At 48.3% G+C, this 16,838-nt stretch overlaps 1 protein-coding gene and 1 pseudogene across 1 annotated transcript; one reads left to right on the forward strand and one right to left on the reverse strand.

Moving 5' to 3' along the window:
* Positions 1–1,416: 1,416 nt before the first annotated feature.
* LOC150069011 (small ribosomal subunit protein eS6 pseudogene) lies at positions 1,417–3,428 on the forward strand (annotated as a pseudogene).
* A 462-nt stretch (positions 3,429–3,890) lies between these two features.
* On the reverse strand, positions 3,891–13,610 carry LOC150069012 (cytochrome P450 2J2-like). The gene is made up of 8 exons (XM_090330305.1): positions 13,427–13,610; positions 11,984–12,133; positions 11,061–11,221; positions 10,575–10,748; positions 9,712–9,853; positions 8,374–8,561; positions 4,198–4,359; positions 3,891–4,135 (listed from the first exon to the last, which is right to left on the reverse strand). Exons 1-8 carry the CDS (start codon positions 13,608–13,610, stop codon positions 3,938–3,940), a joined length of 1,359 nt encoding a protein of 452 aa, XP_090186431.1. The 3' UTR covers positions 3,891–3,937.
* Positions 13,611–16,838: the final 3,228 nt, after the last annotated feature.

Below are 16,838 nucleotides of genomic sequence, written 5' to 3' on the forward strand. Positions count from 1 at the left end.
ATAAGCATGTCTGCATGACTGCCGTGTGGTGCGTCTCCTGCACGAACATGCAGCGGACTTGGATCTAAGCGAAGGCATCTGACTTCGGGAGAATCTGTGTGTGTGAGCGCGCCCACTGTAACAGCCCAGCCATTGACGGGGGGGGGGCGGCGGCTGCCCCCCACCTTCGGGCTGATGGAGAGCAGCCCCGACCTTCCGTGGGGCTGAGCTTTGAAAGGTCAACTCCACACGCAGGTGGTCCTGCTCGCCGCGTGACGTCACCGCATGACGTCACCGCGTGACGCCCATGGTCGAGAACCACAAGGATGAAGCCACTCGCAGGTGGTCGAGCAGGGTACGCATTTTTACAAAAACAAAACCAACGTGGCAGCTAAGCCTGCCAGCTTATTACAAACTCCAGCACCAGCAAGAAAGAAAAAGATGGGGGAAAGGAAGGAAGGAGGGAATGAATGAATGAATGAATGAATGATTTAATTGTGTTTTAAGATGAAAGTAGAACTGTGGCTCAGTAGTAGTGCACTAGCCTTGAGTGAAAAGGCTCAGGGACACTGCCCAGGCCCCACGTTCAACATTCTCTCCTGTAATTCAATCTATTTCTGGTGAAGTTATCATTTAGTCCTCTTTACCTTGCTCCATGGGAACTGGGACTCAGAACCAGCAGAAAAGTCTAATATCGAACTCTGATTTTGCTGTAAGAATTAGCTTTCATTAGACCCGGTGGTCTTGTCCTTTTTTTATATATATATAACTTTTTTTTTTTTTTTGTCAGTCCTGGGCTGGAACTCAGGGCCTGAGCACTGTTCTTGGACTTTCTCAAGGCTAGAGCTCTACCACCTGAGCCTCAGAACCACTTTTTACTATATATGTGGTACCGAGGAATCGAACCCGGGTCTTCGTGCATGCGAGGCCAGCACTTTAACCACTAGGCCAGATTCCCGGCCCTTTTATATATATCAGCACAGCTACAACTGTGACAGACTAATTTGTTTAGCTTCCAAGTAGGATAAAATAGACGTTTCACAGTTCTTTACAGGGATATGTGGCTGTATAATGGGTGTGTGTGTGTGTGTGTGTGTGTGTGTGTGTGTGTGTGTGTGGTGTGTTCCATGTGGCCATAGAACTGATATCTAAAGACAGAAAACCCGAAATCATGAAAAACAAAATACAAGAAACTGAGTTCTCACAGATGTTGAAGGATTGCCCACCCTGTTTTCCCCGATGGACACAGGTGTCAAGAAAACCACCATACAAAGACGGCCTGATGCAGTCTGAGCCTGGCTGTAAACATTCCATTGTGGGCCTGAGCTGTAAGGCCAGGAAAGGGTTAAGAGGTTGGAAGATAGAACTGGACTTTGTGAAGGTCAACCCATCTAGGAAGACAGATGTAGAACTATTTGGACATTTAAAAAAGCTTGAGACCCACTTTTCCGTGGCACCTCCTGCACAAACAGCTGCTTCAGCGTGAAGCTGAATATCTCCTTCCCAGCCACTGGCTGTCAGGAACTCATTGAAGTGGACAATGAATGCAAACCCCATACTTTCTATGAGAAGCGTATGGCCAAGAGGTTGCCGCTGATGCTCTGGGTGAAGAATGGAAGGGCTGTGTGGTCTGAATCAGTGGTGGGAACAACAAACAAGGTTTTCCCATGAAGCAAGGTGTCTTGACTCATGGTTGAGTTGGCTTGCTACTGAGCAAAGGGCATTCCTGTTACAGACCAAGAAGAACTGGAGAGAGAGAAGTAAATCTGTTCGGGGTTGCATTGTGGATGCCAATCTGAGTGTTCTCAACTTAGTTATTGTCAAAAAAGGAGAAAAAGATATCCGGGGACTGACAGATACCACTGTACCATGCCAACTGGGACCCAAAAGGGCTAGCAGAATCCACAAACTTTTCAATCTCTCAAAAGAAGATGATGTCTGCCAATATGTTGTTCGAAAACCATTGAACAAAGAAGGTAAAAAAAAACCCAGGAACAAAGCACCCAAGATTCAATGTCTTGTTACTCCACCTGTCCTGCAATACAAATGCCGCTGCATTGCTCTGAAGAAACAACGTACCAAGAAAACAAGGAGGAGGCTGCAGAATATGCTAAGCTTTGGGTTAAGAGAATGAAGGAAGCCAAAGAAAAACGTCAGGAACAGATTGCCAAGAGGTGAAGAGCTTAGCCTAGAGTTGAAGAGCTTAGGGACAGCACCTAGGCCCAGAGTTCAAGCCCCAGGACAGACAAAAAAAAAAAGTGTACTATAATCATTAGAATATTCAATGAGATCTTCATAGTGATTAAATGCATTCGCATTATTTCTACTTTGTAGATGGGAAACAGAGTTCCTGATATTCTGAAAGTCTCTTTAAAGGAACCTAGCTTTGTTTCCTTTAAATCCAGGTAATGACATGTGAATGATGAAATGGCTTCATCGATCTTTGTGCTGCAGTGCCAAGTGAGCTACATCCCTATCTTCACATCGTTCACATAACACAAAAGAAAAAAGGGAGAGCACTTACTTTTTCAAATCAGTTTGTATATTATAGAAGAAAGTAGGTAGATGTCGCTCACATCTATAATCCTGACTACTCAGAGGCTAAGATCAAAGGATCACAATTTGAAGCCAGCCTGAGTAGGCAAATCAGAGAGACTCATCTCCAATTAACCAGCAAAAAGCTAAAAGTGGAGTGGTGGTTCAAGTGGTAGAGCACCACCAGCTCTGAATGAAAAACTAAGGAAGAATACAAGTCCCCGTACCAGCATGCACGTGTGCGCGCGCACATACACACACATGTACAGATGTATGATTTGTGTCAAGCACACAGAGTCAGGTGCCTGTAAATATTCCCTCTAGCCTAGGAAGTCCCCTGATGGTTCCTACTGCTCCTTTTTATCTGTTTTCCATCCCTGTAGCTTTGCCTTTTCAAGAATATTATAAAAATGAGATCAAATAGTATGAGTTTGTATGAACATACATTTTCACTTTTTTTTTTTTTTTGCCAGTCCTGGGGCTTGAACTCAGGGCCTGAGCACTGTCCTTGGGCTTTCTCAAGGCTAGAGTTCTACCCCTCTTAGTCACAGCACCATTTCCAGCTTTTTCTGTATATGTGGTACTGAGGAATTGAACTCAGGGCTTCGTGCATACTATTACTAGGTTATGTTCCTGGCCACATTTTCACTTCTTTCAGGTAAAAATACCTACAATTAGTATGACTGGAGTATACACTTTCTAGGTTATATGTTGGCTGGTATAATGCCTGCTCTCACAAGAAATTACCAGGCTGTTTTCCATCATGGTTGTATGTTTAACATTCCCACCAACAGTGTATGAGAGTTTAGGTTTCTCTGTGTTTTCTAATTGTTGAGATTGCCTAAGTATTTTTTATGCAATTCTAACTGGAGTGTAGTAGTCTCTTATTTTGATTCCAATTTACTTCATAAAAATAAATTTTTTGCAGTAAACAAGACTTGTCTGGAGAATCAATGTTTCAAATCTTGGAGATTCTTGTAGGGAAAATAGAAGGTCCTTAGAGGAGAATTTACTGTGTGTTGGCTGCTGGGATATAAATTCTCTATTCTGCATCAGTAGTGACCTGAACTTCTTCCTTTGGGCCAGAAGAGGGCAAGAGAGGGCAGAAAATAGGGTGCCCAATTTTAGTTAGACACTCATTATAGTTGTGCCTTTCCCTCTGAGCCTATTTGACTGCTACCTGGTAAAGCTCGATTGGTTCCCCAAATAATGTAAACCGATTTCCTTGCCAAAGCATAACTATCCACTTTCCACGATCACTGTGGATGCTTGTATAAGAGCAGTGAGCAGTGAGCAGTGAGCAGCTGAGCTGGGTGAACCCCTGCTCTTCCTCTTTCTCCAAGCTTGCAGGAGCCAAAAGAGAATGAGAAGGGTGAGGAAGGTGTTGGGAGGGGCGGGGGGAGGGTTCTAGGCTCTCTACAGGCTACAGGCCCTCCTCTGTAAGGGCTGAGCTGGGGCTGCTCAGGGGAGGAAATGCACAGATCTTCTGTGGCTGCAGCTGCAGAGTGCCCCCAAAGACGTACTGCAGACTCAGCCCTGGCCTGCCCTCTGGCAGTTGGAAGCTAAAGGCCCGAAGGAGAGTAGTAAACATCAGGAAGAGCTCCATTCCAGCCAGCTGGTCCTGGAAGCAGAGGAGAAAGGTCAGAGCATAGCCATGGGCACTCCTTTCCCATCCGGGTCCACCCAGCGCTCAATGTTCATACCTGCAGAGAAGAGCAGGAAGGCCTCATTGACCACGAAGTTCCCATCCTTGTCCAAGAAGTGGCTGGGGTTGAACTGTCTCGGGCTCTCCCAGTACTCAGGGTCATAGAGCACAGAGGCTAGGTTGGGCAAAATGATGGTTCCCTGCAGAGAGAAGCGGCTGGCTGGCTGGCTGGCCTACTGGCTTGCTTGAGAAGCCTGAGAGGCCAGGGCCCAGCTCTGGGTCAGATAACCTCAGGGAAACTCCAAGTGTGCTGGTAGGAATGGCTGGACCCTGCGGGGGCCTAAAGGAGATCCCACGGGCCCCCTCCTCCAGGCTGAGGGAGTGCCCATGGGCTTATGGCAGCTCACATTTGAGAGAGAAACAAACACAGGTGGAAAGAAAGTAATGATAAGCAAAAAGAAAACTGGAGTTTTGGAAAGGCAGATAAAAGGAGAGTAGAAGCCCAACACCAGTGGCTCACATCTGTAATTTTAGCTACACAGGATACTGAGAGCTATGGATCATAGTTCAAAGCCAGCCCAGGCAGCAAAGTCTGTCACATTTTTATTTTCAATTAACCACTAAAAAGCCTAAATGGAGGTGTGGCTCAAGTGGTAGCATAGCAGCCTAAAATAAAAAAGCTAAGAGATGGCACCCATGCCCTGAGTTCAAGCACAGTTCTGTCTGTCTGTCTGTCTCTGTCTCTGTCTCTGTCTCTGTCTCTCTCTCTCTGTCTCTCTCTCTCTCTCTCTCTCTCTCTCTCTCTCTCTCTCTCTCTCTCTCTCTCTCTCTCTCACACACACACACACACACACACACACACACACACACACACACACACAAAGTAACATAGGAGACTGAGAGGCACAAAGCTTGACTCTTGACCCCATAGGGATGGGGGAGGAGAACATGAACCACAATCCTTAACTCTGAATGAAATGCAACCCTTGCCCTAATCCCACCCCTAACCCTCATGTCACTTTCACCCCAGTGCTAATCTCCCTATAGCTTTAATCTCTCCTATGACCCTAATCCCAATCCAAGTGAGGTGAGTGGTCAGATGGGAGCAGGAAGGCACTAAAGCCCACAGGCCTCTGCTTCTTCCTGCATGGCACTTCACGAGGCATCAACAATATGAGCAGGTCAAAGTGGATGGAGGATGGGGTTGCTTATGTTCCCAGGACACAGGAAACTCAGTGCCAGAGACGTTTTCTTTTTCTCTTTCTTGCTTTTTCTTTTTGGTGCAGGTATAAGGCCATAAACTCTGGGCCTCATGCTCTTACTTGGCTTTTCCACTCTTACCACTTGAGACTTTTTTTTTTGTCAGTTGTGGGACTTAAACTCTGAGCCTAGGCGTTGTCCCTGAGCTCTTCAGCTCAAGGTTACAGTCCTACATTTTGGCCAAGGCTTTGTCCCTGAGCTCATCAGCTCAAGGCTGGTTTTCTAGTGGTTGATTGGAGATAAGAGTCTCACCATCTTCTGTGTCTGGGCTGGCTTTGAACTGCCATCCTCAGATCTCAGTCTCCAGAGTAGCTAGGATTACAAGCAAGAACCACTGTGCCCAGATCCAACAATTCCTAAAAATTACCTACACATTAAGGATCACTTAGAAAAATGCTATGCCCTCCAGGATTATTTATATTCCATTCCAGGAATCTCTCCTAGCCACTTTGCAAGGTGGTTGACCTTAGCTCATGGAACAAGTTCACAGCAGCGCCTATCTATTCACTTGTACAAGATGGCTCTGCCATCTGCCCATGAAGTGCCTCCTGGGAACTCTCTGCTAGCTTCAGCTTGATAAATGGCAGCTTCAAGTCCACAATCAAATTGAATGTCCACGTTGACACAGGCTTGAAGTGCAGCCATTGTAGTAGGGACCATTCAGCTGGTGAAATGGCTAGGAACCGGTTAGGGATATCTGTCATATTTAATGATATACTGTCAATCTTTGACTCAGCTTTCAGCAGCCATCTCTCACCCAAGTTGTAAGAGTTCCAGCTCAAATCTAAGTTGCTAATCCCCCCCCACCCTTGAACAACTTCTAGAATCAATTGGCAGAAGTGAGCTCTAAAGAGGTTTCTAATCCCAAACAGCTTGAAACAGAGCTGAATTTTGGTCTCAATCTTTTTAAACTTGGCTTGATTTGACATGCACGAAGACCCGGGTTTGATTCCTCGGTACCACATACATAGAAAAAAAAGCCAGAAGTGGTGCTGAGGCTCAAGTAGTAGAGCTCAAGCCTTGAGAAAAGTCTAAGGACAGTGCTCAGGCCCTGAGCCCAAGCCCAGGACTGGCAAAAAAAAAAAAAAAAAAAAAAAAAAAAAGCTATATGTAGAGATGTAGCTCAAGTGGAAAAAGCCAAGCAAGAACACAAGCCTGTGAGTTCAAGCCCCAGTAACTGACACCATATACATACATACATACATACACACATACACACACACTGAAAAGAATCCTAGCTCCTAGTATTCATCCCCTTACATAATCTCCTACCTAGACTGGCTGGATCTTGTTCTAACACATAGACTATGATAATGTGACCTGGTTTCACACTGGAGATTGATTTATGAAAAGATTATAGCTTCTCTATTGGGTGCTCTCTAATTTTTCACCAATGGGGGCCAGCTACCATGTTTTTGCTGTTGTTGTTGTTTGGGGCAGTCCTGGGGCTTGAGCTCAGGACCTGGGCACTGTCCTTGAGCACTTTTGCTCAAGGTTAGTGCTCTGCTTCTTGAGCCACAGCACCACTTCTGACTTTTTCTGTGTATGTGGTACCAAGGAATTGAACTCAGGGCTTCAGGTATGCTAGGTAAGTACTCTACCATGAGGCCACACTTATGGCCCCAGATACCATATTTTGAAGCTACCATAGGAGGAAACTTATATGACAGTGATCTAAGGTCACCTCCAGCTCAGTCCTTGAGCCACTGAGACCTGACAATAGACATACAAGTGACAGATAGCTCTTGTTATTTTAGCTGTTTTATTTCCACCAGTACTGGGATTTGTATCCAGAGCTTAGGCTTGCTTTTCTAACTGGTATTCTATCACTTCAGATATGCTTTCAGCACTAATTTTTGGTGCTTATTTTGGTGCTTATTTAGGGAATTGTTTTGCCCTGCTTGACCTTGAACTATGGAACTATAATCCTCCAGATATCAGCCTCCTGAGTAGCTAAGATTGCAGGTGTGTAGTTATCTACTATTTTATGCTATTTGACTCATGTAATTTCTAAAAATCTGAGTGTATACTTAAGTGATAGCCAATAGCATCACATATATGAGAAACATTATTCTTTACGGTTTAAGCTTTGAACTTCAGTGGGTTAATAGATATATGATATAAAATAATTTTCAGTGGCTACTGATAATTGCAGTGCATCTATTCAGAGCTGAGTAGAGCCCCATTACAGATATCAAATGTGTAACAGTCCCAGCCCCATTTACTTAAAGCTTGTTGGAAGACTCAAGGCTTTTTTTTTTTTTTTTGTCAGTCCTGGGGCTTGAACTCAGGGCCTGGGCACTGTCCTTGGACTTTCTCAAGGCTAGAGCTCTACCACTTGAGCCTCAGCACCACTTCAGGCTTTTTTCTATGTATGTGGTACTCAGGAATCGAACCAGGATCTTCCTGAATGCTAGGCAAGCACTCTACCACGAGGCCAAACTCCCTGTCCCCTTGGACACTTTTGCTCAAGGCTAGTATTCTGCCACTTGAGTCACAGTGTCACTTCTAGCTTTTTCTGATCCTGGGGAATTGAGCTCGCATGCTGGGCTAGCACTCTACCACTAGGCTATGCTCATGGCCCCAAGGACCTTTTATTTTATTTTACTTGTTAATGTGTTCATACTGGGACTTGAACTGAGGACCCTGAGCCGTCCCTTGGCTTTTATCGCTCAAGGTTAGCACTCTCCCACTTGAACCACAACTTCTCTTCTGGCTTTTTGGTAGTTAACTGAAGTGAAGCGTCTCAAGGACTTTCCTGCTGGGGCTGGCTTTGAACCACGATCCTTAGGTCTCAGCTTCCTGCGCTGTTGGGATTACAGGTATGGGCCCCCCCCCCCCCCCCCCCCCGCTGCCAGCCGGAGTGCCTTCTCCTTGCACACATCCCCTACCCCGCGTGCCCCAGGCCGGGCAGCCAGCCGGCAGGGTGGCGCGGGCTGAGCGGGGCCGCTCACCTTGGGCAGGAAGTAAGCGTGCAGGCTGGTGGGCGTCACGCACCGGCGCACGGCGCCCACGGCCCCCACGCTGCTGAGTCGCTGCACCTCGTGGAGGACGGCGCGGGTGTAGGGCAGCCGCTCGCGGTCCTGGTAGCAGACAGCCTGGGCGCTGCCCAGCACCGCATCCAGCTCCTGCTGCACCCTCTCTGCCAGAGGCTCAGTGTGAGTCTGGGGAAGACTGGGTGTCCCAACACCCCACCACCTCCCCGCCCTCACAGGCCTGCGTCCCACCCCTCAACCAGAGCCACCAAAGCGCCATGCTGAGGCTCACTGCCACTTGGGCCCGAACACCCCTTCCTCCCTCCCCCCTCCTCCCCCCCCCCTCCACCCCCGTCCCTGATCCCACAGGAGAGCGGCCCTGCTTCCTGAGAACAGTTCAGGCCTCGCTCCTGCAGGAGGCGCCTACATAAAGGGACAGAACCCAGATTCCAGCCCCTGCCACCCGGGGGCGCTCCAGACACAAAGATCTTCATGCTCCAGGAAAACAAAGGCGCTACCAGGGCCCATCCTTTCACTCAAGGTCACAAAAACTGGAACCAGGGTTGGAACTTAGTCGTGGCCAGTTGATCCCTGGGTAGACTCCAGCCACCATTTTGCTATCATCCTGGGGCTTGGCACTTAGTTTGATGCTTTTGTTTGTTTGCTTTTGAGAGGTAGAACGGTTTGAGCAGGGTTACACAATGAGCTGCAGGCTGGTAATTGAACCTTTCTAGCTTGATGCAACACTTGTCAACATTTGCTGGTTGCCAGTGGCTCATGCCTTAATCCTAGCTAGTCAGGAGGCTGAGATCTGAGGATGGAGATTTAAAGACAGCCTTGGCAGGAAAGTTTGTCATCTATCTATCTATCTCTCTATATCTATTTTGCCAGTCCCAGGGCTTGAATTCAGGGCCTGAGCACTGTCTCTGGGATTTCTTCAAAGCTAGCCCCCTACCATTTGAGCCACAGCAGCACTTCTGGCTTTTCTATGTATGTGGTACATGTGGAATCGAACCTAGGTCTTTGTGCATGCTAGGCAAGCACTCTACCACTAGGCCAAACTCCTGGCCAAGTTTGTGATATTCTATGTCTAATTAACCAGCAAAAGATGCTGAACTGGAGGCATGGCTCAAGTAGTAGAATGCCAGCTGTGAGGGGAGAGCATGAAGCCCTGAGTTCTAGCCTTGGTGCCATCATGCAGGCATATACACTCCCGGTACTGCTGTACTACAGGGCTGAGAACATGAGCCACCCAAGCCCTAGTCAGAATTCACAGGCATGAGCCAGTCAGGCAGGCTGGAAGTGAGTGCCTCTCACCCTGGACGGCTCTGTGATGGACCATACAGATGAGTGCCCAGTGCAGAGTGGTGGCCGTGGTGTCAGTGCCTCCCAGAAACAGGTCAATCACCACTTGGATCAAGTTTTCCTCGTTGAATGTGGAGGTAGGATTGTCTGTGGCCTGGTGGATAGATGGGAAGTGGCTGGGTTGGGGCAGCAACTCAGGGTATTAGCTCCCGCTAACACAGCCCTGGTATCTTCTGAGGTCCAACTCGTCCCAAAACTGTGTAGAACTCCTTGGGTGTCAGAGAGCTCAGAGGACTGAGTTACAGGACTGTTATAGACAACTTTTGATGGGGACTGTACTTACTCCTCGGGTTCTGACCCCAACGTTAGACATGTCTGCCTCTTCTTTTCTGCCTAGCTCTGTCTGCAGTCCTTCCTTCCTTCCTTCCTTCCTTCCTTCCTTCCTTCCTTCCTTCCTTCCTTCCTTCCTCTCTCCCTCCCTCCCTCCCTCCCTCTCTCCCTTCCTCCCTTCTTTCTTCCTTTCTTTCTTCCTTCCTTCTTTCCTGTGTGCTGGTTATGGAGCTTGAACTCAGGGCCCAGGTACTGTCCATGAGTTTTTGTACTCAAGGCTAACACTTTACCACTTGGGCCACAGCTCTATTTCCTGATTTTTAGTGGTTAATTGATAAGAGTTCCATGCACTACCCTGCCCAAGTTGACTTTGAGTCATGATTCTCAGGTCTCAGTGACGATTATAGGTGAGCGAGCCTTCAGGATTCTCTGAAAACTTGCAGACTGACTGTCAGTGTCCAGTTAAAGATTAAAACCACAGACTGTATCAAGGCCCAGCCCAGAAACCCAGCCTCCTCCCTCCCTTGCAGCCAGTGCAGGCCCACCTTGGTGATTTGGGCCAGATAGCAGCTGATGAAGTCCTTGGGAGCCTCAGATGCCTTGAGCTTGTGCCTGGTGATCTCATAGCGGATAAAGCCCTGCATAGTCTTGTGGTATCTGAACAACTCCTGGTGGGGTCCCAGGAGGTGGCGGAGGGCCCAGGGAAACATGTCATACAGCTGCAGGAAGAGAGGTCCATTCAGACACCAGCCCCTGAGTCAGGGCAGCTGAGGTGGCTGGGGCTTCTGACGCTGGCAGCCCTGATATTTAGAAAATGACAAATGCTTTTAACAGAAATGACAGCAGTGGTAGGAGTGCTTGTGTTAAGACCTGGTGAAGACATTGCAATGCCCTGCCTCTTATCCCCTGTCCCACATCCATGCTGTCAGCTTGCTTAGCAGAAGCACCTGAGGAAACCAAATCAGGCCCAGGAGCCTCTTCCTGCAAACTCCCTGCCAGGCCCTGCCATCTGACCTCCCAAATGCCATTACCCGGTGCCACACGGTGCTGACAAAAGCCAGGGCAAAGTTGATGGCTTGAGTCAGTTCCTGGAAGATCGGCTCATCTGACAGGAAGCGGTGGCCAAAGACAAGAACTCCAATGACTTTGGCAGTGGCTCTGCCAATGGCAACCTGAGGGTCAAAGGGTTTGCCTGAGAGCAAAGGGACAGAGCGCAGGTGAGAAGACACACAGAACTCTGCCCCAAGCACTCGCCCAGTCTTAGGCATTCAAGATCCAATCATTCATGTCCACCCTACATTTATGCACTCAGCAAGGTCTCCATCACTTCGGCAAGGTCAGGCTCTGTGACAGTGCTAGGTTTGCAACAAGAGATGGGAGAGACAGGTGAGTATGTGGGTAACAGCAAGGACAAGTGAGTTACAGCTGGAACTACGGATGTGAGGTACTTGGGATTCAGAAGACTTTTAGGACACGGCTTAAGTCTTCCAGCTGTAAAAGATGGAGCAGTGGATTCTCACAGGAAGGGATATGGACCAAAACATTTCAGCAGGAGAAATAAATATATGCAGAAGGTTGGAGATATGAGCAGGGGAGCCTGGTGCCTCATGCCTGTAATCCTAGCTACTCAAGAGGCTGAGATATGAGGATCACAGTTCAAAGCCAGCCCAGGCAGGAATATGGATGGGACTCTTATCTCCAATAAACTACCAAAAGGTTGGAAGTGGAGCTGGGGCTCAAGTGGTAGATACTAGCCTTGAGCACAGAAGCTCAGGGACAGCGCCCAGGCCCTGAGTTCAAGCCACAATTAATTAGTCACTTAATTAAGATTTGGAGGTTGTGGATGTTGATGAAACAACTTCCCAGACAGAAAGGGGGGCGTCTGGCTTCCTACAACCTGGCATTCCTAGGTTTCTGTCTGTCAGCATTGAAGAAATTTCCAGCCTATTCTTACCCTGTTTCTGGTAGAAGGCCTCCGCCAGCTCTGCGATCTCCTGCTGTAGCTGCTCCTCCAGTGCCCGTCTGCCCAGGCCCAGCTCATGGAGTGCTGACAGGCAGAAGCGCCTCTGTTGCCGCCATGTGTGCCCATTGCTACAAATGATCCCTGGACCCAGGGGAAGAGAATGGGGGACAGTCACCAGATTCTCTCAGTTTTCAGATCACTATCACCTGGTTCCCACCAGGCCTTGAAGGCAGATCGAAGTGACCTTTCCGAAGGGCTCTTCACTGCTGCTCTGACTGCTGGGTAAAGGTGGTGGGCCATAAGCCTGGGGCCTTCAGGGTGGGCTCAACTCCGCCTTTTTCCAACCCCCAACCTGTTTTACTTTCAAGAGTCCCTGAAAGAAGTGGAGGAAGACAGGTTGGAAGTCTGGCCTAGTGGTAGAGTGCTTGCCTAGCATGCATGAAGACCCAGATTCGATTCCTTGGTACCACATACATAGAAAAACGTTAAGTGGTGTTGTGGCTCAAGTGGAAGAGCTCTATCCTTGAGGAAAGCCCAAGGACAGTCCCTGAGTTTAGTCCCCAGGATTGGCAAAAAGAAAGAAAGAAAGAGGGAGAGAGAGAGAGGGAGGAAGAAAGAAAGAAAGAGGGAGAGAGAGAGAGAGAGAGGGTGGGAGAGAGAGAGGGAGGGTGGGAGAGAGGGAGAGAGGGAGGAAGGGAAATCAACTTATGGGGAGGGAAACAGGGACAAAAACATGAGAAGGGATATCAGTGGGCAAGAAGTAATGTATCTACTATCTGACGAATGTAACTGTAACCCCTCTATACATTACCTTGACCAAAAGAAGGAGGAGGAGGAGGAAGAGGAGGAGGAGGAGGAGGAGGAGGAAGACATAAAAAGGGAAGGGAGGGGCTGGAGCACTTGCTGAACTAGGCACTGCAATCGACTCTCATAAGCTCATTTAATCATCTCATCCTTGAAGTGGGGCCCGTGCATTACCCCATTTAATAAAGGAGCACATGGGCTGGGGCAGAGACTGTGGGGATATAAGGATAGGTCACGAGCCAGCAAGGGGCTGAACTGGGACTTGGATACTGGGTTGATTTTAATGCCAGTACTGGGATTTGAACCTAGGACCTCATGCTCTTGCTTGGACTTTTTTTGCTCAAGGCTAATTCTCTTCTACCTGCAACACAGCTTGGCTTCCAGCTTTCTGGTAGTTAATTTGAGACAAAAGTCTCAAGGACTTTTTTTGCTCAGGCTGGTTTGGAATTTTAATCCTGGGATCTCATCCTCCTGAGTAGCTAGGACTCAGTAAGCCATGGATACAGGGTGTTTTGTGTCAATTAAGGAGGTGATAAGGAGTCTCAATGCCTCCATTGGAGGTTAGCCCTGAGTCCCTGCGTGCAGACACCCAGCTGGCTCTGTGCCATGATGTGGGGGGGGCAGCCTTGCCTCTTTCTCCAAATAGGTCCTGGAAGAGCGGCGTGAGGGGCCTGCCAGAGAACTGCTCGGAATTGGAGACCAGAGCTTCCTTCATGGCCCGGAAGCCACTCAGCACCACCACAGGCGTGGGGCCCACCCACATGGTAAACACGCTGCCATGTGTCTGAGCCAGCTGTTGAGAGATCAAACACATCAGGCTGTGGGCAAAACTGGCTCATTCCCTGGCCCATTCTTAGCATGAATTCCACACCTTCCTGCACCCAGCATTCTACCATCTTAGAGCACCCCACCTGACTCCCCAAGAAGCCAAACCTAAGGGTGTCACAGGACATTCAAAACAGTCATGGACCAGCACTTACATCCCACCAGGCCTGCTGGCAGGCAGGGGCTACAACTATACGGATCTTCAGGTAAAAGCCACAATGTTATTTGAGGCCATTTTGTGTCAGTGGGTATCTTTATTTGCATTTGGTGAGTTAGATGCCAAGGGCTGGGAGTTTTGCCTGGAGGTAGAATGCTTGCTTAGCATGCACCAAGACCCGGGTTTGATTCCTTGGTTCTATATACATACAAAAAACCAGAAGTGGTGCTGTGGCTCAAGTGGCAGAGGTCTAGCCTTGAGAACACCCAAGGACAGGGCTCAGGTCCTGAGTACAAGCCCCAGGACTGACAAAATAAAAGTAGATGCCAAGCCAGGTGCTGGTGTCTCACACCTGTAATCCTACTCAATAGTTTACCTGTGAGCTACTCAGGAGGCTGAGATCTGAGGGTCACAGTTCAGTCAGCCTCGGCATGAAAGTCCGTAACATTCATCTCCAGCTAACCATCAGAAAACCGGAAGTGTCACTGTGGCTCAAGTGGTAGAGCGCTAGTCTTGTGCAAGCTCAAGGACAGTGCCCAGGCTCTGAGTTCAAGCCCCAAGACTGGCAAAAAAAAAAAAAAAAAGAAAACCCCCCAAACCAAAAACAAACCACATCAGGACTGCATGAGTCTCCTGACCCCCAGGACAGTGCTCTTTCTATTCCATTATGAGCCTGGGGATCTCAATTATCTGAGATTGTCAACTAGATAGCTAATAAAAATTATTATATCTATTAATATATTAAGCTATTTAATAAAATACTTAATAAAATGCAGCACTGATGGAGAGGAGAGTCAAGCCTTGCAGTAGGGAAGTGTCTTCTCCCACCTGCCATAGATTTTGGCAGCAATTCTGCCTGGCTGGAGGTTTGTTTTTTTTTTTTTTTGCCAGTACTGGGGCTTGAACTCAGGACCTGAACACTGTCCTTGGGCTTTCTCAAGGCTAGAGCTCTACCACTTGAGCCTCCCCACCACCTCTGGCTTTTTCTAGGCATGTGGTACCGAGGAATTGAACCCAGGTCTTCATGCATGCTAGGCAAGCACTCTACCACTAGGCCAAACTCCCAGCCCTGGCTGGAGGCTTTTTACACCCCACTCTATACGGCACACATCCACTGTGGGAGGTGGCTTTGTGTAGCGCCTGCTCGAATGATCTACTTGAGTGTGCTTGTGGTGTGGTCTCATTTCTCCCAACTCTCATGTCAGGTAACGTTTCAGAAAATGCCTTCAGGTCCCATCGACGTTGCCCTGGAGCAGAATTCTGGCACACACACCTTTCTCCATTGTCTTCCAGTGTCTTTTCTTGCTTCCTGTCTCTCAGATCATCTCAGGTACTCTATGTAGTCTTTACATTCCATTTTCCCAGTCCCCCTCCATTTCTGCCTTTGCCCTGCGAGAAAGCTGAGTCTCAAGGACCCAGTTGGCACGTGAAAAGACCAGGATCACCTGCCTCCTCCCTCCCCAATGTCTGATCCCAATTCCTTCTTTCCACTCGAGTGTCCTTGAGTCAGTAAGAGAGGGATTCCTCAGTCTCTCCCTGTAGGGCCAACTTCCTACCTGGAGCAGCATTTCTGGATGTAGCTGAAATCGTAGTTGCCACAGGTTTCCAAGAAGGGGCAAGGGAAAGGGACCAGGAGGAAGGTGGCGCCTTTCCCAGAAGAAGGTGCCAAGTTTCAGTAGCAGAAAGGAACCAGCCAGGAAAACCAGCCCACTGAGTACAGAGAACATGGCTCTGCTAGCTCTCCTCCTGATCACTTTGCAGCACAACTGGGCACGTCTCTTTGTTTCTCCCATGCCCACCTTGGCTTTTATGCCAGAGCTCTGGGGCAGAAACTGGAGGGAGGCAAATCCAGTGGAGTAAATCCATTTGGTCACACCAGTCACACTAGAGCAACAGCACTCGGCAGGGCCACAGGGCTGTGACGAGGCACAGTGTGGACCATTCTCACCCTTGGGTTTCAACTGTCTGGACAGCAGAGTGCTGGGTCCCCTGACTTCATGGTTTCATATGTGCAGAGATAGAAGACAATCATCCTAACCAACTGCCTCACAGAGCTGACAGCCACACTCCTGTTGGCTCTGTTGAGGGATGGCTGTGAGAGACTGCACGCAGAGATGCATGATCAGCATCTAGCAAGTCCACAGGCATATGTCAGACAAAGGGTTACTGGTTTCAAGTTACCAAGTCTAGGGGCCAGCAGGTTCTTAATCTCTTCAGAGAATAAGTTCAAGGATGGATACAGGGGAGATCTAAGTTGGAGTGGCTTTATTAATGCAAAACCAAAGAAAATCAAAAGCACACTCTCCTTAGCATTGGCTTGGCTGGAACGGGTGGTAGGGAGAGGTTGTTCATCACCTTAAACCTTTTTTCGTTGTTTCTGTTGCCAGTGCTAGGGCTTGAACTCAGGGCCTAGGGTCTGTCTCCGAGCTTTTTAACTCAAACTAGTGCCATATCACTCGAGCCCAAACTCCACTTCCAGCTTTTTCTGGTCGTTGATTAGAGATAAGAGTCTCAGACTTTCAGGGCTGGGAATGTAACTTAGTGGTAGAGTGCTTGCCTAGGATGCATGAAGCCCTGGGTTCGATTCCTTAGTAACACATACATAAGAAGAGCCAGAAGTGGTGCCTGGCTAAGTGGTATGGTGCTAGCCTTGAGCAAAAGAAGCTCTGAGTGTTCAGGCCTTGAATTCAGACTCCAGGACTAGCAAAAAAAAAAAAAAATCTCATCTTTCCTGCCTTGGCTGGCTTTGAATTATAATCTTCAGATCTCAGCCTCCCAGTAGCTAGAATTGCAGACATGAGCCACCAACACTCAGCAAAGACCTCAAACATTTTTGTTGGCTGTGGGGCTTGAACTCAAGGCCTATAGGCACTGTATCTAAGATCTTCTACTCAAGGCTAGAACTAGCACGTTGAGCCACAGTTCCACTTCTGGTTTTCTGGTTAACTGGAGATGAGTCCTCAGATTCAGTCTTCTGAGTAGCTAGAATAACAGACATGAGCCACCGGTACCCAGCAAAGACCTCAAACTTAGTTCTTTCCCTCAAGCCTGGTGCTCTAC

This window comes from Megascapheus bottae, chromosome 1 (genome assembly GCF_031878675.1).
Source record: "Megascapheus bottae isolate mThoBot1 chromosome 1, mThoBot2.hap1, whole genome shotgun sequence".
Classification (NCBI taxonomy): Eukaryota; Metazoa; Chordata; class Mammalia; order Rodentia; family Geomyidae; genus Megascapheus; species Megascapheus bottae.